We start from the raw sequence: 16,934 nt of genomic DNA on the forward strand, positions 1-16,934 counted from the left end.
TAGATATACCGTGGAGGGAAGCGGGCTCCACCATCGACGGGCACGCCACTTCCGCTCGTGCTGGACGGACACCCTGCCCAACTTCGATGTCCACTACCCTACCATGCCACCCATGCCTACTGCCCCTACCGCTACGAGGTAGTACTACTATCAAGCGCAACTCATGGGTCGACGGGGACCCTGGATGGTGGAGAAGACCAGAGCACAGGCGCTGTTCTGCGCTCATTCGAGCCGAAACCCCCTCATCGCCGAATGGCTCGCTGAGCCTGATCTGATCCCCCAGGTAGGTAGGTCGGTACGTCTGCTCATGGCGCCATGATGCCTATCATGTGGTCTTTGTAGGCCCGGGCGAGGTCGCCGGTGCAAAGTTCGCAATCTATCGTCACGGGCACATGAAGAGCAAGTGTTGCAGCTGGTGCAGACGTTGAGAAGCACTGTGGTTCGGGCACTTCGTTCCTGCGGACATGTCGACGATGGCACGAAATCGGCCAACACCCCCGGCAGGCAACCAACAATGATTGATGCCTGCGGCTTCGAGGGCTTCCGTTCATTCTGCCCGCGACTGACAGCGGTTGTGCAAGGCACTGCACGTAGAAAACTTGCCTGACCTGGCCCGACCTGACCCACGGAAGCGTTGGCCGCCTCCCGTCGATGTATGACCGGGCAGTTGGAGCACAGTGCTGCACTGTAGCCTGCCCTGATTCAGTATCTCAAGCAGTAAATGCCGCTCTAGATGGACCTGACGTCGCAAAGCCTTCCAAGACCGCCAAAGCTCAACGCCACTGGGCCTAACCCGAGATAATCCGCTTGGCCATCGCTGACCCTCGTGGCAGCGCAATCGTGTGTCTTCTGGTCCACGTCCCGTTCCCGTTGCCTCTCTAGGGCTCCTCGCGCCTCGATTTACCGATGGTGGCATCGAAGGGCCAGAGATGCCCAAAGGAAGCATGGCGGTCCGTCCGCCTCTGCGACGGGACTTTAGACTCTCTGTGGCATAGCGCCACTCATCACGAAGGATGAAACGGGCCTCTTTCCCTTTGGTGCGTCTACGCACGCACTACTATCACAAGCCTGCCCGCTGCCCAACGTTGGTGCGCCATAAAACTCAGGGACTTGGTGGAGCACCCGACCTATCCATGGCAGCACCTGGTACCTGACCCGACCGCAAGGGTTCTCTGGCCAGACAAGTACCTCTCGCCCGTTGCGCCCGTGCCGCCAGGCCCTGGCCCCTGGTGTCGGTCTGCGGCGTGGGCACCACCTGCAGCCCCTGCAATGGCACCGGGCGCCGGGTAGATACTTGTTCACAGCGCTGTCCGTTCAGTCCGGTTGTGGCCACCTCAGCGCCTGGTTCGCCGCTGTCGGGGGCGCTCCCGGCTCTGAGAGTCCCCCCCCCCGCCCGCGCGGCGTCTGGACTTCTGAAGCGCTCCCACCGCCGGACCAGGGCTCCATCCACAGGATCCCGCCAGTTCCTCGTCCCCAGTCTCTTGATCTCCCCATCATCGTCTCTTTGGCGTCGTGATTGCTTCTGCCCCCTGCCTTCCCTGCGCCTCCCCCCCTCCTATCCTTTTCTCCGTCTCCTCCTCGTTGTTGCTTTCAGGCCTGCTCGTCCTCTTCTGCATGTGTGTGCTGCGCACCCCTTGCCCCTCCAAGACAAAGGCTCGTCTTCTCCCTTCTCTCGCCTTCCGACCCCCTACCCCTCCTCGTCTCGAACGCCGCCCATCGTCTGCCGCGACTATTTGCCCTCTTCGACCGACCACATCGACGCGAACGACTTGCGGCCCACGTGTTCGACGGCGGTGAGCCGACCCCTATTCCAGCAGCAGGAGCACATCGTACGCCAACGGCACCACGGCCATCAGCGGAACCACAAGCACCGCCGGCAGCAGCCCTGTCCTCCAGACGGTGCTACTGTGAGCTGTCCTGCAATCCGCCTGCATCGCAGCCTGCAGGCAGCCTTACCCGCCCCGGTTGACGTCGTTCCTTCGAATACGGCCGCGACGACGGTGGCGGACAGCCACAGCGAAAGCGACTTTACGGCGCCACGTACGCACCGCGACCCCCAATCCCCGATTCCGCCTGTACGCACGCCGACTTGAATCTGCGGGTGATCAGCAGCGTCGACACATTCCGACTCGAGCGTCGGCCAGCCAGCCGTCGACGTTGACAACCACGGAAATATCGCTCGGGCACTAGGCTGTTGAATGACGCGCGATCGGGTGCCCTCTGAGACCTCCCACCACCAACCGCTCGTGCCAGAAAGGGAGGCTTGACAAACACGAGACAGCTTAGTAGGACATCGCTCGCGGAGGCGCTTGTTGATTGTCTGAGCGAGCGACCCTCCACTCCCCACCCTCCTCCGCATATCACTGCGCCCGCCCTCGACATCTTCACGCTCGGCTTCTCCCTGCCTGACCGCGTCGTTCGGGCCCGTCCTCGTTACCCATACCGCCTGGGCCGCGCTTTCAATCCCCTAACGGATGGAGTAATTAGCCATGGCCCATGCCCCGTTACTGAGAACCAATACGGCCCCGGTCTTTCAGTCTACCCTGAGCGGTTCTGGAGGCCTGCAACAAGACAGTATGAACAATGCGCCGCGCGCCAGTCAGCTCTCGGGCTCGACGGCTTTCGCTGGCTCGTCTTCGTCTCTCAACTCCTTGAGCAGCGGTGCCACTATCATCCCCGGGCAGAATGGCGGGCCAGTCATCGCTACCGGAAACATTATCAACCAAAAGGCCGATGCCTCGCGTTCGCTGTATCAGATTTGTGTCTCGCTGAAGCAACGCCTCGCCCAGGTGCCGGATTTCGAACCCTTTCTCGAGCAGCTCGACCCGACAGACCCAGTAGATCCGTTATGGAACCTTTTCCGCTCGGGCTATCCACTCCTTGTCATTTACAACTCGCTCCAGCCTCGCGAACCCCTCCGGGTCGATGACCCAAACGCCTCGGAAGCGAAGAAATCCAAGATTGCCATCTTCAAGTTCGTACAAGCATGCATGAAAGAGCTCCAGGTCTCTCCGACGGAAAGTTTCGTCATCACCGACTTGATGGGCAATGACACCTCTGGGTTCGTCAAGGTGAGCCATCTTCCTCCGCGTTGCACGGGGCATCTCCGCCCCCCGCGCGGGATATCGGAGAAATCCATTCGCTAATTCGCCCTCAGGTGACTCAGGTTGTCAACTACGTGCTCGATCTTGCAGAGCAGCGGGGTCTACTGTTACAACAAGACTCATATCCCGAAGATGAGCCCATGGCTGCCGTTGGTGGCTCCCAAATGAGCTACAGAGATCACATCGTCAAGGAATTGGTGGACACGGAGCGGAAATATGTCCAGGACCTCGAGAACCTGCACGACTTGAAGAAGTCGCTCGAGCAAAAGGGCGCGATCCCGGGTGATATTGTCCATCAGATATTCCTGAACATCAACGCCATCCTTGATTTTCAGCGTCGCTTTTTGATCCGCGTTGAGACAACCAATTCGATGCCCAAGGTCGCTCAGCGTTGGGGTGCTCCCTTCTGCTTCTACGAAGACGCTTTCGACATTTATCAGCCATTTATTGCCAACCAGCGGAAAGCGGCTCAGATTGCCAACCAGGTTTTCGACAAGATTCAACTCTCTGAACATCCTGTCGCCGCCGACTTCAATACGCTAGACGGGTTCTTGTTAAAACCGATGCAACGCTTAGTTAAGTATCCGTTGCTTCTCAAGGTAAGCTTCAATTCCATGCCTGTTGTAGCGCAACCAACTGACATTGGCGTTGTCTAGGACATGTACAAGAAAAGCGAGGATCCTGACACCAGAAATGATCTGATGTCAGGCTGCGAAGCCGCTGAGCGCGTTCTGCAGAAAGCCAACGAGGCTGTGAATCGAGATCTGTTAGATGAGGCCCTAGAAGAACTCATCAACAGAGTAGACGACTGGAAGTCCCACAAGGTGGAGTCGTTCGGAAAGTTGCTCCTGCACGGCGTCTACGGCGTCATCACAGGGAAGAACGACCAGGAGAAAGACGTACGTGCGGCCACGTGTTGACCTCGACGGACTGAACCAGTGACTGACAAGCGATCTAGTACGAGATTTACCTATTCGAGTGTATATTGCTCTGCTGCAAAGAGGCATCGCCGAACAAGAGCAAGGACAAGAAGGACAAGAGTCGGACTTCGGGGCCAAGGCTCCGAAACAGGAACACAAAGCTTCAGCTCAAAGGCAGGATTTTCATGACTAACGTTACTGACATCGTGTCTCTGTCCAAGCCAGGTAAGGCAGATCGGCGTCGCAGTCGCAGTGCCCCTCTGACTGTTAGCGCAGGATCTCACAGTGTTCAAATCTGGTGGAAGGGCGACCCTGGTGTAGAGAATTTCACGATCAAGTTCCTCAACGAGGAAATGATGAAAAAGTGGGCCATTGGACTTGAAACGCAACGAAAGGACAACGCCCCACGCCTGTCGACAAGCCCTGATGGCGTTGCAGCTGATTTCGCCTGGACGCGGGATCATGCGGGCGGGCTTGAGAACCCATATTTGCAGCAAGACGACGACGACGACGAGGATTACGGACCCGCCACCGCACCGGCGCAATTTCCCATGCACTCGAACCCGACAAATGGCTCGATGCCCCGCACATCCTCCGCTTCAAATCTGAGACAACGATCGGCGACTGGGGATAGCGTCCAGTCACTGGCTGGCATCGCGAGAGCACCGCCTCCACGATTCCCACTGCCGACTCCTCCTGCTCCTCTCAACCTTCAGGCCTTGGGAAGTGGCGCGCCTTCACCCGGGTCTAGAGGCGGTGAGAGCTACTTCTCACCTGTCGGTGAGTCGCCGGCGTCATCGCGAACAAGTACGACGAGCGGGGTGTTTCCGCCAGGCTACGCGTTCCCAAAGACTGGCACTCCTCAGGCAGTCTGGGACGATGTGAACCGGTACACGGCCCCGGCCATGCCGCGAGCTCCATCTCGTGATGGCTCATCGCCGAATCCCCACGCCATGAATTCGAGGAACCTTCGCGGCCCATCGCTTCCCGCCATGGCGACGCACAGCCAGAGTGCAGCTCAACAGCAGCGCAGTCGGTCTTACAGCACACCCGATGTCAATGCTGGCGGTATACCACGACAAAGGCAGCAGAGTCAAGGCCATATCCCTGCCGTGCCGGGCATCCCTCAACATCTCCACCCAGCGCACGACGGCAGCATCCCGAGGTCACAAAACGGCTCCCCTCGTAATGATCTGCCCATCAGAACGAGTACACAAAGCCCTGGAGCTCAACGCGAGCGACATCACCAGCATTCGGGCAGCCTGGGTGGCACGATGTCGCACTTCCCCGCACAGCCGGTGTACCCACGCCAGACTACCCCTGGTCCCCCGGCGGGGAGTTCGCTGCGAGTTGACTCAGCGGCGGCCAACTCGCGAACAGTGTCGCCGGCCTTGGGCACAGGTGTTGCTCCGCCGCCGTCGGGCAATCCATTGGCAAGTCCTGAGTTGCCCCTACCGACACAGCTCAAGGTCCGAGTCAAGTGTGACAGTGGCAACTACGTCACCCTGGTCGTGGCCTTCAACATCACTTATCAGTCACTCATTGACCGGATTGACGCCAAGCTCGCTCGCTTTATGAACAGCAGTATCAGCAAGGGCATGCTAAAACTCCGATATCGCGATGAAGATGGCGACTTTGTCACTATTGAAAGCGACGACGACATCCAAATAGCGTTCATGGAGTGGCGAGAAGGAGTCAAGAACATGTACACGGGCGGCGTGGGGGAGATAGAGCTCTTTTGCGTTGGAGATACATCTTAATACCGCCTCCATGCGAGCCGATCTGCCGGGTTGATCGTCAATGGATGGCGTGCGGCCATCGGCAGCAGGGAGAGGCAACGCCCACTCAGGATACATGGAGCATTCGCATGGCTGGCGCACGGTATTATTACATCTCACGACATCAGACACGCCCCGAAGGCGACGAGTCACGAATGAAGAGTCACAAGGAACTCTTGCCTTTGTTTAAAGCACCGCCATATAGACCCGACTCTGCAGCGAATTGAACCCCAGAGGAATCATGCGCGTGCCCTTGGGATCTTGCCCATGTTGTGCTGCGCTAGCTGGAGTCGTTCCATTCAAAGTACAGATCTTATTGCTTTCATTTCGGCCGCGGTATTACTGCGCCTTGTGGCGTCCCGGGACGAGCAGCTAGCACTGTTTGCCTGACACTCAGTTGGTGACCTTCTTGTGGTAGCACTCACACGATGCTCAACCCCATGCATTGCGCTACAGCCCGGGCAAAGAGATAGTGGCTAGGAACTGACACTCATTGGCCTGTGGGCCGTGATGTTTGTGCTTGACGCGAATGGATCTGTTGTGACCGAGTTGAGATCATTTGCGAGCCACTATGCTCGGCAGCTGCTTACATAGATCTGAAGGGGTGCAGGCAATATTGGCGCAATGTTCTTGATATCTAATGTGGAAAGCAATGTGATAATCTGACATTTGTTGAAGCGTTGCGTATATGTGTGAGCTTCGGCCCCTTGGTGGTCTACGCCCGATACTAGGTAAGCCATCTAACATTGTGTTGAGACACGAGGATGTGCTGGGAGCGTGGCTACCCGCGAAGGGTGTGTCTTCGCCTGGTATTGAGGCTGTGCGACCTCTAGAGACGTCACCATATTCCGTATCGTACAATGCAAGGCGCGCCGCCATCTCGTACATAAACTCTCGAGTTCGATCCTTCTAAACAACGCCTGCAGATGCAATTGAGCCTATCCGTCTCGTCCCTCTCCCTATTTCACAGTGCTCTGTATAACGCCACTTCGATTGCGCTTTTTTTTTTGTCGTGCAGAGCGACTTGAACCGCTTTTGCGCTCTCTCTCTCCACGGAAGTCACGCGGGTTGTCGTCGCCGTCATCACCGTGGCCGGTCGCCGGAGGCCATTACTTTTGCTTCCGCGGGCTCGTGACGTACTTTTGCATTCGTGAGAGGTGATAGTTGATCGTGTTGGCGGGGGCAGGCGGCGGCGGCGGACCGTCCATGCAGCGCCGCAGCTGGTTCTCGAGAGCGCCGCATCCGGAGGCATTGTAGCCCGCGGACGCCCAGCACGCTGTACTCGGTGTCAGAAAGAGCCACACACGGGGCAGAAGCAGCATTGAAAGCGCCGCATATTAAGCCAAAGCCCGCCTGGGGGGGGCGAGCATGGCGTAGGAGAGACGCACCCAAGACGCTGGTCATGATGGCGATGCAAGGGTTCTCTGGCTGGCGCTTGGGGGCGTGGACGCGCAGCGTCTTGAGCGGCGGGAGCCGGATGGGCTTGTGCCCTCCGGTCATGCTGGGCGAGACGGGAAGGACGGATTGTTTCGTTGTCGAGCGGTTGCGACCGCCTCTGCACCCTTTTTTTGGGCGGTTCTGGTTGTTGCGCTGGATGCTCTCAGCCAAGGTTGCGCGAGATCACGTGCGTGGGTGGAGCCTTTTGGCAATCTCAGTCACGTGGGAGGTATGGCCAGCAATGCCAGTGGGTGCGTGGGCGGCGAACTTCCAAGCAGTGACATTGACGCCTCTACTGGGCCCATTCAACTCCAGCTACCTTTCATACTTGCAAAACATGCTCCGTACGCCTCATGAATTTCAAGCACCTCGTACCCATATTCTTCGAGCATTTTCACGATTGGTCGTGTCCATTTCGCAATTGCTGCGACCTGCCTTGATGACTTTTGCCTGCTCCTCGATGGAAAAGGTCTTCTAACTGATGAGGCTTGGCCGCACAATTTCCTTGAACAAACCCAGGACCTCATCATGCGAGATCGCAACGGGTTTTGTAAAGTAATATACACCTAATTCATTATGCTCTGCAAGCAGTAGCGATGCCGGCGAGTGGCCGTGACAGAATCGTGTTGCTGTTCGGAATGTCGACAACAACGTTCGTAGCTCATGGTTCTGGAGACAAAACTACGCGGGCAAAGCGGTCGTCGCCTGAAGGGTATGCAAGGATGGAGGATGAGGCAATTTCCGTGGCTTTTTAGGACCTATAGTGTGTGATATTAGTTGCGCGAAGTTCGGAGCGTGGACCGAAGGGGAACGGGCTCAGAGGCTCGACGTAACCCCTGGTCATGGAATAGAAACTACTACGGTAAAGTTCGGTGTCTCATCTTCCGAGTAGCCGGGGTCCTTGATCTGGTGAGCCTCATCGTACTGGTAGATGCACCCGGTCGCAAAGACAGTGCAATGAATGTTGTGTTGGTGGCATTGATCCGCCAGCAGTAATGGAGCTGCATTGCGAGCATTTGTAGGAGGCTGCGACACATAAGGTAGCACGAAGTAATAAGTCGAGGCATGCATAATATCCATGACGACTCAACTTCATCTGACCCAGCGCAATTCATGCTATCAGCAGTCGCCTCGCTTTGTGTCACCTTGCCATGTGGCCAAAATGGTGCGTTCATTCAAGGTCTCATCCGTGGCAGAAAGAAACGAAACCGCGTATTAATTTACAGTAAAAGCTGAAGCTCAATTGATGCCTTTGACACTGTCAAGCGCAACGTGACTGAATTCGTCGGTCTTTCCTAGCAACCCCCCCCTCTTTTATCTTCTGTCACCTGATTATTTCGTGACGCTCCCAGATGTGAATAGCATTATGGTCACGGGGAGTGCTAGACTCATGTAAATTCAGTTCCAGACCTGCTCATCCGCACTCGGTGTGTTCAATTGGAGTGTTGAGTGAACGATGCCACATTCGATGGAGCGTCATGGATCGTGAGATATCTTAGCTAGACATATCTTGACGCATATAATATTGGTGTCTTTTGACAAAATTGACTATTGCGTCATACTCAATCATACTTGGAGTCTCGACGCTAGGCCGAACTACAGCTTCTATTGCGGTGACCGCACATGGATCGGCACCGTTTTGCACTTTGCCGATTAATCGCATGTAGACCTCAGCTTCGCTAACTCCTACAGCTTCACTCACACAAACGTATACGGCACACATGTCCCATTGAGAGAGTGCGACCAGTTTCGGCGTCCAGCGATTCATTCACGCATCTAGAGATGAGGTGCACGGTGAGGGCAAAGAAGGCGGCGATGACCTCACCAAGTCGAGCGTTCTCCAGCCGACAAATCCGTACGCAGCGAGTAAAGCTGTCGCAGAGATGCTCGCTTGCTCTTACCAAGCAAGCTTCAAGCTTTCTGCAACCATTATTAGAAGCAAAACATATACGGACCTCACCAATATCTCGAGAGTGAGCGACCAGCCCCTTGATTATTGGCTACTTCCAACGAGACTGAATCTCTTGGAATGTGCTGGAAATCATCCCGAAGTTTATATGTCGTCTAAATCGAGGACAACCCATCGCGCTCCAAGCCTCCTGACTTGTTGCTCTTGGCTGGATGACCTCGGAAAGATCAACGAGCGACCGATCTGCCACTAGCATCATTGTGGCTATTATGGGGATCCTCTCGTACGTCGAGCCATCCTTACTTCCTGTCATGGCCATATTGAGTTGACCAATGGTGTTAGGTTCTCAACATTCACTCTCAAAGAAGATCAACCGAGAAAAAGACAAAAAAGGCAAAGGCTCGTTATAGTGTGATGTGTGTCTACTTTTCTGCCCCAACGTGGCATACATCTAGCTGAACCATTTAGTCATGGCCGAGGGGATACAGCTCTCTAAAACGCACAAGACAACTTCCGCGACTGTCTCGGCAAAGGCAGCCCGTTGAAATTGAGTCTTTGTCTGTCGAGAAGCATGTGGGCCGCTGAAAGCTGAACGCGTTGTGACATATCGATTGCATCGTGTCACAATGCTGCTCCGGATGCGGGCCAAGTGTGATCACCACGACAGCGGTGTGGCGCTCTTTCTGAACACACAACACCGCAATTGAAACGCTCGATAAACCTCACTCATAATACCTAAGGACCTCGGCTGCACCATGCAGTTCACAAAGTGCCGTACTCTGACCGTGCGTTTCGATGGAGCTGTGCAATCACGAGCTACCAAATGTATTTCACTGTCAGTACAATTGCACATAGAGGAGAGGAAAGGCTGCAAGACAACGCTTGAGATTGATGATTCTGAGCGTTTCTGTTGCAGCGTTTTATGCAATAGTCCCAGCCGCTCTAAAACCTGCACGTCGTTGAAAGGGACAACCGGATGTGACTCCGGTAGTTCGTACCGCATAAGCGCTGAGCAAAAAGTGTTAGGATGCGAAAATATGAGAACTCAGCGCTACACGGGTCTAAGTGATGTCTCTACGGAGTGCAGATGTATGACGTGTCTTCATGCACTTGTGATCGCGTCGCCGGCAACATCACACACATTGTCCTTGACTCGCCATGCAGTTTCGTAAATGTCGCCCAGCGTCGTACTTGCACCATATATGCGCATTTCCATAATGCGATGGGAGGGTAAGATATGTTGGGCGGCCATGGACTCACATGTCCAGCCGTGTAGGCAGCTCGCTGTATATAAACCCCGGCTGCGCACCGGTAATGCAGCGTTCCCATCAGACCAGAGAAACCACCATCAAAAACTGCAATCATTGTTGTACAAAAGTCATCATACTCATTCTTGCTCAAAACACTCAACATGGTGCCTCTTAGCTACCTTGGCTGTGTCAACATCGGCGTGCGCATAGTCCGAGAGCAGTTCCCTGACGCACAGCTGTACGAGGTTCAAGGGGCTGCACCCAATAACGCCTACGTCAATGATGTGAAGAAATTCTCACGCCTGCAGCTTATATTCCAAGCCGAGGAAGGCAGAGGGACTGCAATAATCTCCACGTCGAGCCAGTGGGGAGAGTTTGGGCCCGTGTACTACGTTGGTCAGCCATGGCTAGAGGACGTTGTCATCCCTTGGCCCATCGACATGGATGCCACCGAGGCGGACAGGCTTCTCAGAGAGCATTACAGCGGCCCATATAACAGCATGCTTCTTCGTCACCCTTTGTATCCCGGGTATAATGAGCCCTACTACATCTTCAACGTGGCCGGGGAAGGGTTTGTGTTTGTCGGCGTCAATTCGAGGAAGGTGTTCAGGCCGGCTCAAGGCTTGGCGGAGAAGATGGCGATTCCAACGTCGGCTTCGGAGAAGGACTGAGATACCGTGGTATCTCGGGGATGTGTTTGGGCTCTGTTGTCAAGGGAGGGTTTTACGTTCAAGTGGTTGAACTGAATCACGTGCCTCTCATTAAAGTAGCTTTAACCGATTACATTATTGCTTGTTCATTGACTTGCTCGTTGATGGTTGATCAAGACCAGAGAAGGGACAAGAGGACGGCACGGCTCAGAGCTTTACCACAGTAGCACGCCACCTTCACGCGTAGTCCTCATCAGAGTATGGTAGCGGGGACAGTCGCTTGATTAAAAGGTCGCTAATATTCCATATCGTATATAGTAAGTCTCTCAAACAAAACTCCATGAACGCTCTCAAGGCGGCCCAGAAGGCAGCAGTTCCTTTTCCCTCCTATACGCCGCCGGTGGAGTCACCGGCTTGAGCCTGTCTGGTAGCTTGAAGAACGAGAACCTCCTCGTCTTCTTCTCCCTCCTTCGCCCCCACTCGCTTCTATGCTTCGCATTGGGGACCTTGGTCCTAGCTTTTCCGTTCGCGCGCGCTCCGTTGTCATCGATCTCGCCGCCGCCGCCGCCGCCCCGCGCGTTCGTGTTGTAGCTCCTGCGGCCGCGCTTGTTGCGCCGCCGCTTGAAGAAGAAGTAGAGGCCAACAATGATCATCGTGCAGGGGACCGCCACACAAAACCCGATGATGAACTTTGTGCTCTGGCTGTCGCCGCCGCTGTTCTTGGCCGCCAACCCGCCGGCGCCGATGCCGCTGCCGGCAGTGCCTGCCGCCGACGCGCGATTATACAGGGAGTTTTGCTGTTGGCCATCTCTCATTAGCCACATGCCTGTCTCGATACTACCCATCATGAGGTATTCGCTGGCTTGCAGGCTTACAGCATTCCGAGGAAGGATCATTGTCGTCGTTATATGGTCAAGAGTGATCTAAGTAGTAGCGCTTCGTGTAGTCTCACGGTTTTCGAACACATGGGCGCGCACGGTACATAAACGCTTGATGGGTTTCCAGAAAGGGAGAAGAAGGGCCACTTGGACTTTGGGTTCCCTGCGGCGCTGTTGTAGCTGGAATGGCATCCGTCATGTCACTTGACGTTATGAATGACCAAAACGCTGGAGGTCGCGTGTATGACGTCGGGATCCACCGCGAGCACTCTTGGCATCGTGAGACGCATTCGGGCGAACAGCTTGGCGCAATTCCTACGAACTGACATTTCTTCTACAAGATACAGATTCGTGCTTTGGGGGTACCTTTCCTATCCGCCGCGGAGTTTGCAATCGATCATCTCGGTCGCCTCCACGGTCGACGAAAGCCTTATTCATATTGTTGTCTCGTTACAGGGTGCTTGCTCGGCCTTTTTTGCCTACGCTGCTGCTCCCTCTCTCCCTCCCTCCCTCCGTCCATCGCATCGCCAAGACAACTACCGCTGATCGACTGCCGTCAAGCGCATCCTTCACACACTAGAGAGACGTGCCGCCAAGCATGATAGGTAGGCGATACCACGCTTCCATAACACCTTGGATTCCCATTCCAGCGCTATGCAACCATTCGTGAGCGAGTGAGTGCTCTGCGCAAGCCCTACATTTACAGTGCTTATGAGCGGCTTCGTAACTCGCATTTGTAGACAGGACCTCCTGCTCACGTTGGCCACCCTACGACGTATCTAATTGTCACCAATTACGTGGCCCGCTTGCCTAGGACGCAGTAGGAGGCGCCTCACCTACCGAGCACAGAGCACCGCCAGCACAGTGAATGCTTCCATCGCCTGAACTCACTACGTAATTCCCTTGGTCAAAGCGCATGTCCATATTCTTCCACTCTCATTCTACAGCCCGCTTGTGCCGTATTGCGGTGCCGATACTCCCGTGCGCGATGCAGTATGGACCCGCGATGCGTGTAGTATGAGGTTACCAAAAGGGGGGCAGAGGGATACAACCTTGACCGATCTTGAAGTTAGGGTTGGGGGTGAGAGGAAGTAGGAGGGCAGCAGCGGCCAATTGGTACAAATGATGAGCAGGCGGGGCCAACTGCGATGATTTGTGAAATCCAAGTATTCTTTATCTTCAGGGCAGCCTATGATACACCAGGTCCCTACGTATAGAGATTGGGACTAGACGTGGCTGCACCGCCGACGACCGGCTCACCACCCCGCCGTACATCTTCCCGTCGTAAAGGGGTATAACATTACTCCCAAAGTGCTCGTCCAAAACCAAAAGACAGAATGCTAACATGCTAGACCCAATCACCCAAGTGTTGCCAAATCCGAAACTCCGGGCATCAAAACTCCATATTGTGGCCGTGAAACCATCCAACTCTGTGTGGAGTGCTCAATATCAGCTAAAGTCTCCCATCCGCGGCCCAAAGTACTCCCCGGGCCCAAGCGTCTTGAGCTCGCAAGAGTCGCCTTCGCAGCCCATTTGCGAGACCTGGTTTCCCCACCAGTCGAAGTCGGTTCCGGTATACTGCAGGCTGAAAAAGATGATGATGCCAGAAATAGCAATACCGCACGACCAGGCCGCAGAGAGGACAAAGTTGTACTAGCAGAGTCAGTCTTACTCATCGTCCCCAGAGATTGAAGGATACATACCTTGGACCACAGGCCGAGGAAGCGAGACTTGAGGTAGATCCACGAGAAGTAGGCAATGGGCACCGATGGCCAGACATACGACATGTTGTACGGCGCCCACACGATGCCGCCGTACATGATGGCCACGGGATGAATTTGCCGCACCCAAGTCCAGTTGGGGAACTTTTTGCTGAGCGCCCAAAAGAACACGACGATGACGACTCCCAGTGGGAAGCCGACAAGTGTCGCGCTGTATTGGCCGCCGTGCCCGAAGATCCTCTCTGGCCCGACTGTGCCCCACAGCACGGAGGCAGTAAAGAAAGTGTTGACGCCCGGGCACGTCAACTTGTATTGCGCGTTCGGGGTGCAGACGCCATCGATGTTCTGCATCTGGAAGTTGAGAACCCCGATACAAACAATGGTGCTAATGAAAGTGGCGATGATCTGCGCAATGAAGGTCTGACGAGGGGGGATCTTGACGTAATGAGCCAACTTCAAGTCGTTGCAGAACCAGATGGCGTGGGCGCAGGTAACGTAACCGAACGACTTGAAGTAGTTCATGGCGAGCGCGTTGCCATCGACCCAAGAGCCACCGACAAACTCGGCCAGGACGTTGAGGGTCACCTCAATGCCCGTCATTGCTTTGATGATGCCGACCGGAATCACAAAGACCACGCACAGGGCCAGACCATAGAAGACGACCCCGGGCGAGGTGTGCGTGTCCCAGCCGACGATGCCACCAATGCCCAAGCCGATGGCCACCGCCAGGCAGATCATGTACCACCACTCCGGAACCTCAGGATACGCTTGCATAAGTCGGTTGTGTACATCGAGGCTGGTGTCGTCCTGCTTGGTCTTCTTCTTCCTGCGCAGGCTGTTGAACAAAGCCTTGAAGCCCATGATGATCTCGTGTCGGTGGTAGAGCGCAGCATACGTGAGCGTCGACGTATAAATGCCAAAGAAGAACATGTAAATGACAATATTTCCAGCGCCCAGAAAGGGAGGGGAATATTGCGCATATTTTTCCTGGTTGAACAGCCCGTGGTCGTCGGTCGCTTTCGTGATGTTGTATAGCTGCGCAAAGTGGTCGTAGACTCTGTTCGTGTTGATGGGGAGGTATCCCGTGTTATACACGTTCTTGTACCAGAAGATCAGCACAACCCAGAAAGAGACGAAAACACCGATGAACCTGTTCAGGGTGCTGAAGAAGGGCACCATGAGGGGGTCGGCCGAGTCCCAGAGCAAAACGTTCCAGTCCCAAGTCGGGAAGGGGTTGACGCCGAGACCATTGTTGATGCCCGTGATAACATTGACGTCCCGGTGACCGGGCGCGATCCAGCTTATCCAGTTGAACTTGGACAGACCGACCCAGATGTAGTTCGGGAACCAGAACCAGACGAACATGGCGGCGAACATGAGATAAAAGAATTTGATGCGGGATATGCGCCAGATCCGGCGGAAGGGGCCTTCGACCGGGGGGTTGACATCGTTATGGAAAGCCGAGTTGAGGGCAATCGTGACGAGCGAAGCGGGCCAGACGCAGTACGACGGGTAAACGAGGAAGCGACGACAGACGCCAGCCATGCCATAGCCGATGAAATTGGTCGCAAGGGCAATCAGCAGCTGGTATGCAAAATGCGAGGCGTATGGCTGATCAAAGTATTGCGGCAAATACTGCACCCAGATGATGTAGTTGGTGTAAGGGGTGTTGTATGCAACGTTGGCCATGATGGTGATGAGCATATGCTCCTTCTTAGAGAAGGGCCCCGGATTCAGCGAGTGTCGGATACCAAACAGTGTGAAGCCCTTATCAGGTAGCCAGTTCTCCGCGGCCTTGCCAATGGGGTACGCCAACAACTGCGCGACATTCGCCATGACTCGAATGGCGGGCTGGCGAATGTCGAAGAGTTGATTGATGAACGCGAGCAGAAGCGAAAAGAACAGCCCGATGGTCCAGCTCCGTATCGTCGAGCACGGCGTCTTGGGGTCATCCTTGTTACTGACGACAGCGCGCACTTCGGCGTACGGGCTATTGCTGGTGACGAGGGCGGCCTCCAGTTTCATCTCCTGGATGAGGTGTTGGTGCTTTTCGGGATTAGAAAAGACAGACTCGTTCTCGAGAAATGCTTTGATCTTCTGTATGACGGTGGCAGGGAAGTTGGGGTCTTTTTCGTGAATGCGGTGGACCCGGATCATGATGCTGCGGACTTCATCAAGCGTATATTGCGAGGCGAGCTCTTTCGCTTCGAGCAGGTCGTCTTCGGTGACATTGAGGTCGTGCTCAGTCATGGTCTGTTGGCGCTGCTCCGAGTTTGCGTATGCGTAGCGATCGTCTTCGTCATAGGAGAAGGGTTCCTGCAGTCGCGTGAGATGATGCTGTCAGCGCCGCCCTGGGTCGCTTCGCATGCCCGCGACCGGTTCAATCGACGTCGCGAGCGACTTTTCGCTGGCCAGGCCTTGGCACGGTCACGAGCGTCGAGTACGCGCGGGGTTCTTCTTCTTACCGAAGGATCCTCCGACTTGTTGAGAGAGACGGCGGAAGGGCGACGAGGCACCTCGTCTGCCCCGCTCGTCGCGCCTCTCTTCTCATCGTCGGCGGCGGCCATGCCAGGCAACGAAGGCGGCGGCGGAGGGGGTCGCTGGAGCCAGAGCCCGCGCTGGGCTCGTCGAGTGTCGCAATGGCAGCTCGATTTTGGATGCCCGCTGGAGCGAAGGTCGGGGCGGGATGCGGGCTGTCGATGGCGACGATTGATTCCGGGGGGGTTGAGGTCGATGAGGATGAGGAGGACTCTGAAGATGGATGGGCCAAGGAAGGGGCAGGACAGGTCGACATGGGGCCGGGGTTGGGGGGCAGTACCGGGCGCGGGACAGGGCGGAGTTTTTCCAGTCGTATGGATGGAAGGAACTTCAGAAGAGAGGGGGGGGACCTGCCCGTCAGCGCTATGGTGGCGCTGGCCGTGCCGGATCGCCGTAACCTCACCTCAGGTGCGCCAACGCCACCTGGCCCAGGCAAGAAGGAGCGAGCCTCTGAAGCTGAGGGTCCCCCAAGCACGCGGCCAGAGTCCGGCAACTGTGCCGTGGTGGGCCACTGGATAACGTTACAGGTACTACAGGGCGCTCGCCGCTGTGAAGGGCGCCCGGGCTGCACCTCCTGTTGAGTGAGTTTGGTCCAGGTCCAGTTGAGACCTAGGACGGTCCAACGCTCAGCGAGGTCTCAGACTGGGCGCTCACTGGCTGGACGGACCGAAGGCCGCCGCCGCCCGTGAGAAGCCGCCCAGAAAGTGACGGGAGGTGCCTGCCTCAGGTACCTGGAGCCGCCTACGAAG

General features: G+C 55.8%; 5 protein-coding genes across 6 annotated transcripts; 2 read left to right on the forward strand and 3 right to left on the reverse strand.

Moving 5' to 3' along the window:
• The first annotated feature begins 1,406 nt into the window (after window positions 1-1,406).
• Window positions 1,407-6,565, forward strand: CDC24 (Guanine nucleotide exchange factor for Cdc42p). Its single transcript, XM_047983468.1, has 4 exons — window positions 1,407-3,071; window positions 3,158-3,703; window positions 3,761-4,003; window positions 4,063-6,565. The coding sequence occupies exons 1-4, from the start codon at window positions 2,490-2,492 to the stop codon at window positions 5,782-5,784; spliced, it is 3,093 nt and encodes a 1,030-aa protein (XP_047839439.1). The 5' UTR covers window positions 1,407-2,489; the 3' UTR covers window positions 5,785-6,565.
• Window positions 6,566-6,911: 346 nt separating this feature from the next.
• On the reverse strand, window positions 6,912-7,302 carry MRP10 (40S ribosomal protein mrp10; the record flags this gene model as incomplete). The annotated part of the gene is made up of 2 exons (XM_047983469.1): window positions 6,912-7,078; window positions 7,191-7,302. 2 exons carry the CDS (start codon window positions 7,300-7,302, stop codon window positions 6,912-6,914), a joined length of 279 nt encoding a protein of 92 aa, XP_047839440.1.
• Window positions 7,303-10,559: 3,257 nt separating this feature from the next.
• Window positions 10,560-11,069, forward strand: JDV02_002442 (uncharacterized protein; the record flags this gene model as incomplete). The annotated part of the gene is made up of 1 exon (XM_047983470.1): window positions 10,560-11,069. One exon carries the CDS (start codon window positions 10,560-10,562, stop codon window positions 11,067-11,069), a length of 510 nt encoding a protein of 169 aa, XP_047839441.1.
• A 256-nt stretch (window positions 11,070-11,325) lies between these two features.
• JDV02_002443 (uncharacterized protein) lies at window positions 11,326-12,103 on the reverse strand. Its single transcript, XM_047983471.1, has one exon. The coding sequence runs from the start codon at window positions 11,942-11,944 to the stop codon at window positions 11,399-11,401; it is 546 nt and encodes a 181-aa protein (XP_047839442.1). The 5' UTR covers window positions 11,945-12,103; the 3' UTR covers window positions 11,326-11,398.
• A 561-nt stretch (window positions 12,104-12,664) lies between these two features.
• On the reverse strand, window positions 12,665-16,391 carry JDV02_002444 (uncharacterized protein). Of its 2 annotated transcripts, XM_047983472.1 has the most exons (3): window positions 16,113-16,391; window positions 13,630-15,963; window positions 12,665-13,579 (listed from the first exon to the last, which is right to left on the reverse strand). In XM_047983472.1, the coding sequence occupies exons 1-3, from the start codon at window positions 16,212-16,214 to the stop codon at window positions 13,376-13,378; spliced, it is 2,640 nt and encodes an 879-aa protein (XP_047839443.1). In that variant the 5' UTR covers window positions 16,215-16,391; the 3' UTR covers window positions 12,665-13,375. The 2 variants fall into 2 exon arrangements, with proteins under 2 accessions (XP_047839443.1, XP_047839444.1); XM_047983473.1 differs by having other exon boundaries at window positions 13,630-16,391.
• Between the last annotated feature and the right edge of the window lie 543 nt (window positions 16,392-16,934).

This window comes from Purpureocillium takamizusanense, chromosome 2, assembly GCF_022605165.1.
Source record: "Purpureocillium takamizusanense chromosome 2, complete sequence".
In the NCBI taxonomy this organism is placed as follows: domain Eukaryota; kingdom Fungi; phylum Ascomycota; class Sordariomycetes; order Hypocreales; family Ophiocordycipitaceae; genus Purpureocillium; species Purpureocillium takamizusanense.